General features: G+C 37.9%; 1 protein-coding gene and 1 long non-coding RNA gene across 2 annotated transcripts; both read right to left on the bottom strand.

Annotated features, from left to right (window-relative positions):
- Positions 1-1,351: 1,351 nt before the first annotated feature.
- On the bottom strand, positions 1,352-2,422 carry LOC111326280 (uncharacterized). Its single transcript, XM_088752795.1, has one exon. The coding sequence runs from the start codon at positions 2,420-2,422 to the stop codon at positions 1,352-1,354; it is 1,071 nt and encodes a 356-aa protein (XP_088608921.1).
- Positions 2,423-5,166: 2,744 nt separating this feature from the next.
- LOC148734587 (uncharacterized) lies at positions 5,167-8,977 on the bottom strand. The gene is made up of 2 exons (XR_015999456.1): positions 7,543-8,977; positions 5,167-6,239 (listed from the first exon to the last, which is right to left on the bottom strand). It is a non-coding gene; the product is annotated as an uncharacterized LOC148734587 (long non-coding RNA).
- Positions 8,978-9,364: the final 387 nt, after the last annotated feature.

The raw sequence follows: 9,364 nt of genomic DNA, 5'->3' as shown, positions 1-9,364 counted from the left end.
AAATGTCACAGATCTAAAACGGCGTATATCTAAAGTTTTATCCATCATTTAAATATTTATCCATTAAGAATCTTGTAAGGGTTTCCTTAAAAATTTTGCATGGCATTGGCCTTCTTAAAAATACTGGGAGGGACATTCAGTCATTTATAAAACGGAAGTAGGACACCCTCTTTCCGCATTCCGTTTTAGGTTTAGGCAGTCTAGGTAAGTAGCCGTTTCTAGTGTTGTAGCCATGCGAACTTCTCAATGTCGATTTAAAACTTTCAAAATGTTGCGGAATGTCTCCTTTGATTGCATTTTCTACGGTGGTGCAACGATGAAATAGACGTCTTCCAGCCAGAGGGAGCCAATTTAGGCACTTTTGAGCTTCTGAAGAAGACATCTTGCCTAATTTAATTTTCTTCGCAAATTTGTTCTGAAAACTTTGCAATTTTTCCATTTCTGATTTTAAACCGGGTTGATCTCCCCACACTGTGTCGGCATAGTCTAGGTGTGGCAGCACTAGCCCATTGTAGAAGGCTATGCGAGTTCTATTGTCTAACATATGAAATATTCGATTAAACAAAGAAAGACGATGACCTAATTTCTTTAGCAAATTGCTGATATGTGGCTTCCAGCTCCATTTTGCATCCGTTGTCACTCCCAGATATTTGAATGACTGCACGCGATCGATTTGTGCACCATTTGGTTGCAACTCAAAGTCTTCAAATAAGGATAACATCCTTTTACTGCCTGCCAGCATAAATTTGGTCTTCTTGACATTTATAGTCAACCTGTTATCAGTGTACCAGTTACTGATTTGAGTGAATTCACGTTCCAGAGCAAGTTGAAGTTCTTGACGTGTTGATGCGTCACAAAATAGAACAGCATCATCTGCACACAAAATCATCCGGGTCTCTTTAACAGCATTTGGCAGGCTATTAATGTACACATTAAATAGCAAGGGGCCCAAAATGCTGCCTTGTAGCACGCCAAGTGTGATGGTATGTGGCTCTGATAATTCTCCGTTTATCAAAACACTTTGCTGTCTATGAGTAAGATATGATCTGAACCATCTTAAAGATCTTTCAGACAGTCCTAAATGCTCGAGCTTGCGTAGTAGCACTTTGTGGTTCAGAGAGTCAAACGCCTTGGAAATATCGACAAACAGTAGACCAGTTACTTTACCTTTGTCTATAGATTGAAGAACCCAGTTGTTCAATTGTGAGATAGCTTGTTCAGTGCTATGCCCACGCCTAAAGCCATACTGGTGTTGATACAGAAAATCTAGCTGATGTAGATGGGCATTCAACTGGGAATGCACCACTCTTTCTACAACTTTACTCAATACTGGCAATACAGAGATAGGCCGTTAGTTCTCAACTTGCAGTCGATCATCAGACTTGTATAAAGGAGTAACACGTGCAACTTTCCACAGATCAGGGACGTTACCATCGCTAATTGATCTATTCACAAGATAGGTGATTGACGGAGCAAGCTCCGCCTCAGCATCTTTTAGCAGCCTTGATGGAATTCTGTCAAGTCCAGCTGCCTTATTAACTTTCAAAGAATGCAAAATGCTTTGAACAGTGTTCTGTTCAACCCGTTGAAAGTCCAAGATGGATTTGATATCACTCTGCTTGTTTGCTTCTTTCACTGTTTCATATTTCTTCCATGCGTCCTTACTCACAGAGCGCAATCGACCAGCAACTTTGCTGCCAATGGCAGCGAAAAACTTGTTGAATTTTGTTGCTACGCTTTTTGGCTCCGATAATAAACGTTTCCCGTCATGTACTTGAAAAGGAGAGCCCCACTGATTATTGGAACCAATCACGGAGTTAAGCGAGTGCCACATGTCCTTAGGATTCTCAGCTGACTCAATTAGATTTTTGTAGTGCAATGCCTCCGCTGATTTTACCTTTCTGTTCGTAAAGTTTTTCAATCTACGATACTCATTCCACTGTTCCTGATTGCCATATCTCTTCGCAACTCTTAATGCATAGTCTCTTTCAGCCATCAGTTCTTTAAGATCATTAGTGATCCAAGGTTTAGACGCATGTTTTGTTCTAATTCTCTTTAAAGGAGCATGCTGGTTTGCAACATCAACAAAAAGATTATTCCAGGCGACTACAGCATCATTAATATCGTCAAAAGATTCTATAACACTCCAGGGAACGCTAGCAATGTCTTTCCGAAAATGATTTTTATTGTAGTGTTTAAAAGATCTTACGTCGCGGATTTCCACGTGAGCTTTGCAAACTCCGGCTTTCTTTACTACGAAAGTAACAGAATGATCACTTGCTCCGAATTCCTGGACTCCATGCGAGACAATACGGTGAGTGTTATTAACAAACACAAGATCAATTGCCGTCCTTGCGAATTCCGTCACGCGTGTGGGCTCTTTGACGAGTTGAATCAGACCATGGAGACGAGTGGTTTGCATTAATCTAGCTTACTTTTCCAGTTTTTTTGCATTAATCTAGCTTACTTTTACAAGGATACACAGAATATGATTCACTTAGATCCATCCGTTGTTCCCTTCGTGCACGAATGCGCGCATAGGACCTGTACATCCGTAATGAGCTCTCAATCCTTTGTGCCTAAAAATGCAGGACTTTTACCTTTCAGAAGTCTTTTTTCATTAGAACCACTAGAATCTGGAACCTACTTATTAGTAGACTTGACCTAGATAATGTTACCCTTGAGAACTTTAAATCTGTTCATTACGGTTATTACTCGTGGGCTCTAGCAATAAACTATGACCCGGATTCTCCAAGGAGCTTCAAAAGCATTTGCTTGAAATGTAACACAGCCAGGTTTTTATACCAAGAAATTAGCTGCTGCATGCGATTTAAATTGCTACTTTTATATACTTTATACAATTATAAATATTTATTATATATACTTTATATATTATTTATATACTTTAAATACTTTTATGTTCTGGGTCCGCAGTAATTGGCTTCAGCTGTTGCGGTGTCCCTGTCCAAATTTTAAAGTTATTATTAGTGTATTGTCATATTCTTATTACTAGGCTTGTATATCTTCAGTTTTTTTTTTATTCTTCAGGCCCTGAAGAAAAGCTAATAACCACCAGTATTGGTACACAGTAATGGCTTTTTTACTTCTTGAAACAAAATGATGAGTTGACAGAACCTCGAATAAGTATTACTTGACAAATTATTCAAAAAGAATGCAGAGGTGATGTCTTGTCAACACGGTCAATTTTTATAGAGACATTGTCTCCAACTTTAAATTTTGTAGGTTGGGTTTTTTTTACTTTGGGTTACCATTTCGATGTTGTACTTTTCCAGATTTTCAGGTTTTTTTTGTCATTTTCTTGGTTGTTCCTCATGATTTTCACATTCTCTATGGCTTTTAATACCATAAACAGCCTCATATGGTGTCATCTTTATTGCTCGATGGTAGCTTATGTTTCTAGTAACACTTGAGGAAGGGGTACTCATTATTAACGCTCTCGTATCCTCTTTCCAGGATCTATTTGATCTTTCAACCCAACCTTGAGTGGTTGGAGTTCGTGGAGAATGATGAGCCACTTTAATGCTATTTTCTTCATAAAATGTTTCCATCTTTTTGTTTGCAAATTCTTTACCATTGTTGGTTAGGATTTTTTTTGAAAAGCCATAGGTGTAGCAGTAGCGTTTGAATCCGCTAAGTACTTCATTGGCAGGTTTGGCGCTCAGAGGTGTTACTTAAACATACTTAGTATGATGGTCAGTTATGTTCATGGCCCATGTGTGCTTTTCAGTACAATCACAAGGGCAGTTACGGAAGTCCATTAAATCTATCTCTAAGAGAGATAGAAATGTTGGAAATTGAATAGGTTTATCAACAACCTTAACATGGCTAGTAACAGACTGCTGCTCAACATGAATTGGACACAGACCAACAAATATGGCTACCACTTTCACATTGACTTCCTAACAGTTGTTACTGATCCATTTACAAGTTATTTGTCGACCCCGATAAAAAGTGCAGTTGTGAGCGAGAGCCAACACATTATGAATTTCCCTCTTGGGGACAACGTTTTTCTTGTTTTGCGTTTTTATTGAGTTTTCTGAACACACCCACTGCTTTGTTATGGCTGTTGATTTCTCCCACTTCGACAGCATGGGTTCTTCTGATTGAATTCCAAGCTGCGTCTCGGCCTGGTATTTGAGATAGGCTTTTGCTTTATCGAAGAATGAATCCTCCATAAAAAGCGTTATATGCGATTCCTTTTTGGCCTGTTTGTTTTTTAAGGCATTCAACTGTTCGTAAAATATTTCTCTACGTACACATGGTACATGAGGTTCAGTCATGTTTCGAGCTCGAAGTCCTGGTCTCTACCGAATGTGCACGTTTTTTTCTTTACGAATATTTCAAGAACAAGTTTGGCCGAGGGGAGGGAGGTCTGGGGTTAATTGTCAACGACACGCACCGTGGTCTAATGGAGAGAACAGATGTCTGCAAAGCTAGAGGTTGGTGGTTCAAATTGTGGTAAGAGTAATATAAAAGAATAAAAGAAGTATTATAGGGGTGAAGTGGAAGTGAATTAGGTGGGAAATATAAAAGATCCTGCGGGGTGGGGTAGGTTATATTCTCAAAGAAAATTGTGTGGGTGACAGGTTATTAGAGAGAATAAGTGGATGAGAAATCTTCATCTTTCTTCTCTTTCATCTTTCATTTGATTCTTTTTCAAACCCACCCCCCCCCCCCCTCAATAGCCATGCCCCTATTTTTCATCCACACCACAAAAAGAAAAGGCCCTTTTTCAGACAGTTATAAAAAAACTGGTTCAAAAAAAATTAAACTGGTTCAAAAAAATCGAACTGGTTTGGAAAAAAATTAAACCAGAAGATAAAAATGAACTACAACATATACATTACAATGATAACAGTATGCAGAGTTGTCTTAGTTTCCAATTTCACAAATTTTTTGATAATTAGTCACAAACCACTCATACTAACAATTCTACCAGCAAAAGAACTTAAAAATTTAGGGGAAAAAATCACTTTAAGACACCATGTCACCATTTAAAGCTTCAGTGTTTCAAAATTTCCAAGGTAAACATTGAATGTTTGAATTTTAGTTAATAATCTCTTACTTTTTATCTGGGAGAACAATTTCTCAAAATCTAAATGTTTTGGGGAAATTGAATGAAAGAGCAATAAGTACACATTCATATACAGTGTGATTTTCTACTTCATTATGCATGGTGTGCTCAATTAAGTGAGTAAAAATTTATGAAACAACTTAGATATCAAATCGTTTGTCTACCTGATGGTACATCAACACAGCTCATTGACCTTGCACACAAGGAAAAAAAAAAATAACAACTTAATGCTACAAATCACAGCTTCTGTTGGAATGTTTGTTTACATTCTTATTGGTCACTTGTAGATTTGTTGATAATTGTGAAACCAAGGGAAACTGACATTGCCCATAGCACACAAATATCAAATTTTTTTCACTAACTGTTGAACATGTGAATATTCATACTAGTCTATTCTGCTTTTAGTATTAGAATGCTAGACAACAGCTTGATTTAAGCTCTATTCCTGTTAAAATGAAAATATTACTTTGCACACATGCAAGTGGCTTCTGTGCTCTGACACTATATAATTATGTCAAGTTCTTTGTCCTTAAAGATTGCTTTGCATTCAAGAACTACATACTACTGTAGTTTCCTGAAAACTGCATCTATCAGGATCCTCGAAGAGTTCTTCAAGTGTCTTGCTCCTTGATTCACGATATTTGAGCCTCCCTTCTCAATCTTGAAGTTCTAAATAGTTTTGTTTCACAATACTTTTGATCAGTACTGAACATCCACTAAGACTAGTAAAATTAAGTCAAAAATTAACTTAAAGATAACCTTCCAGTTCTAGTCCTACAATTGTGTAGACAATTCCACTTGAATCTTTCTCTTTACCAATATATTGCACAGTTCCTCTGGCTGGACTGTCCTTAATAAATGTCACAACTCTTTCATCAATCTTAAGCACTCTATCAATTCCTTGCAATGACCTTTGCTCATGTTTTCCCTCCCAAAATGACAGTATTGAATCCTTAAGACGTGTTTTTAGTTTAGCTTGAATAGTTTCTTCTTTCTTCACATGTTTTGGGATTTTATCTCTTGCTCATCTTCTGGTGGTGTCAATTTGTCCAGTCCAACAAAAACACCAGAGTCTGGTGCACAGGTAAAGTATCACTTGTTTCTAAATGACTGTTCCATCACATGTTCCCAAACCTAGATTTTTCTAGATATGAGGAACCACAAATTATAATCATTAGTATTGACGACAATTGCCAACATTACCCACCATTATCATCATGACAATCATTATAACCACTGTCATTATCATTAACATCAGAAGATTGTCGTCATAACCAGTAAAGATTTAAAACCACATCAACTACTCAGTATCTAGTTTATAACACACACCCTAATATCAGGAAGCAGGATTTTAAGATCTATATATAATCCATACTGCAAAAATAAGATTATTCTTTTGAAGGCCACACTCAACCAGAGCACTTAGCATAATGTTGTTGTTATTGTCCAAGAACTAAAATATTGTAGTTTAAATTGCCACTTTAACTTAATAAAAATCAGCAGGCAAATATAACTATTTGGTATTCTAGAATCCATGGTTGGGTGCTTTCACAAATGTCAACTTACTCAGGAAACTGATGAGGTTGTTGTGGATAACACTGGTGTTATGGATTGCAGTATTAGTTAAGTGTTTCAAAAGTAAACAAAGTCAGGAAGTTTCCTAAATGAGGAGATCTTCAGTAATAATTTCTGGAATTCAAAAAGCCAAATCTTGCAGAAAGGTCACAACTGAGAGGAACGAAGGCGCTTTGCCATTAATACTAGTTTGTAAAATTCTCAGCTATCTCTGCAAAAAAAGGTGGAGGTCAGCTTCAGAAATTAATCAGAGAGCAGAGAGATAATTTCCATGCTAACTGGCTAACATAATGAAAAAACTTGCTTTTGGTTGTTTTTGTTCTTTATTAACAGTAGCATTATCTTATGAACAGTAGCAAATTTCACTGGGTTCACCAAGATAAACCCAAAAATTTCAACAACAAAATAATAATGCACAAGATCTGACACAAATCTAAGGGTAGAGTCGATTTACAAAAGAATGAACTATACTGTTACGGTTTTAACCCTAGGTGGCAGTCCATGTGACATGAGATTGTCCACACAAGTAAATCAAGAGAAGTGAATTTTCAAAACTATAAGTACGCACATCAAAACCTATGAATCTAAAACGAAACCGAATTAGTGTGAATGAAGCATTTATATCCTCCCTTCAGTATATTTAGTTTTCTAGGAAGGTAGAAATGGAAGACAAGATTCCAGTAGTTGAAATCAACTTCATTAAGTCTGAAGGAGTTAACTAAATACTCAAGAGATGAAACTACAAGCTTAACTTGGTGTAACATGTAAACTTCATGATAATTTTCGTTTGTTGTGTTGCTGTCTGTACGAAATTCACACAATGTTAATTGTAACAGTCAGCAACACGACTTGACTAGTGAATGAGTACTTACGATGAGCTCAACTCCAAACCAAGTTCCCAGATTGGGCGGTAATTCGCGGTAATTCGCGGTTTATCCTCCGTGCGACATGCAAGGCGTAACGATTTACGTTCAATTCCAGCAAAGCTACTTTAGTCAAGTCCAGAGGCTGTTCAGCCTCAGGAACACCTTCTAAGATCTCGCCTCGCAAAACTTGTATTGGTGTAGTCTTCGTCGAGAGGCCGAGCGACATTAATAGGCTTTTTTCAACTGTGTCCGACACGATCACGTAGAAGAATATACTTAACACTAGGTGGTTCGTCCATTTCGTACCGAGGACACAGGAACGACGATTTCAACTTCACTGTAAACAATCCATGCATTGTTCACGATGAGAATCGAGAAACGACGCCATTCAACTTGGGAATTTCCCTTGCCTCGACCTTATGAAGAATAGGCAAGCTATTTTTAAAACATATCACTACGTCATCTTTCTAAGAAAGTTTAGACTCGAATTCGCACGTGCCCCAATGATAAGCGGTGTGATCTGGTCTGTACCTGATTTCGATTTCTAAATAGAACCTTTAGATCATTCTATGCACATACGTCAGCTAATTATCAAAGGATAGCTCATTTTGGAAAATTTTAATTGATAAAAAATTGTTATTTTTCAACTGAGTCAAGGCTAAAGATCAAAACTGGTGGGTGGATGAGAGAACCAGCATGTAGCACGTCACAGCTAAATTGTCTTTATTCTGCAGCATCACCATTATCTTCAAATTTTCAATTCGGGTCACAGATATTTCGAAGGTTTTTCATTTTCCAAAGAAGTTACATATTTCGCATGTTTAAGCCTGCTCTCTAAACATTTTGGGTTCCAGGCCGCAGAGAACTGGGTTCCCCTTCAGTCGAGTCTTTCAGTGGAACTCCGCTTTTTCGAACTCCCAAAGGAAATGGGAAACTTTTCGAGTTAGTATGTTTCTCGCTATCTGTTGTCCTGTTCCGATTGTGCCTAGCAACTTTAGAGCTGCTTTGACGTTTATAGTAGCTTTTTGCTGTTGGAGAAATTTTTGCCTCTCTTAGCTCTTAGCAATTTTTCAACAAATATAGATTTAGAGCACATATCAAGCACGGAAGAGTCAACGATATCATAGAAAACTTCAATTCATACGAATATCTTGACCTCTAACCTTTTTAACACTCAGCCTGTCACTTGTCAACGTTTCGCTGGCCGATTGCGATTTGTAGTCCGTACCCGCGGGGTGTGGAAATTGAACCTTGCCTGGGCGGGGTGGGAAGTAAGAACCGGAACAGTCAAGTCCAAGTATTTTACCTTGAATAAGGAGGTGTTTAAAGGTAAATAATTCACTTTCACGAGGAGATGACTCGGAAGTGAAGGTCTACAAGAAAGTCATGGTCGTTAATCTTGCCTTCACAAAAAAATGACCATAACTGAAATCCAGCACTTAGGTAGGACTTTAGAACACAATTTTGACCGGGGGGTGGGGGGGGGGGGTTGGTGGCGGAAATTTAAACGAGCCAAACTTCAAAAGGTACAAACGCCCATGAGGTTGCCACGGGGGGATATTGGAGTTTCGACTTGATCGACGCATTGGTTCGAGTTAGCAGAGATTTCAAGTGATCTGGTGTGAGTTACAGAGACAGCTAGATAACTTTAATCATACATGGTAAAATCCTTCAGCACATTTAAGAGTACAAAATATCTAATTCTGCCCAGCTAAACTAACCGTTAACACAGTATTATAAGAGTAAAAACCTATTTTATCATTAAAGCTGCTTTTCTAGGATGCCGCGTCTCGTTCAAAAGTTACAATGACGCACTTTACGTACATGT

This window comes from Stylophora pistillata, chromosome 3, assembly GCF_964205215.1.
Source record: "Stylophora pistillata chromosome 3, jaStyPist1.2, whole genome shotgun sequence".
Classification (NCBI taxonomy): Eukaryota; Metazoa; Cnidaria; class Anthozoa; order Scleractinia; family Pocilloporidae; genus Stylophora; species Stylophora pistillata.
Note: the sequence above shows the minus strand (reverse complement) of the source record. Positions and strands in the feature narration are given on the sequence as shown.

What these genes read in the sequence shown, in the direction of transcription:
- LOC111326280 (XM_088752795.1), bottom strand. Translation starts at nt 2,422, where the DNA reads ATGCAAACCACTCGTCTCCATGGTCTGATTCAACTCGTCAAAGAGCCC.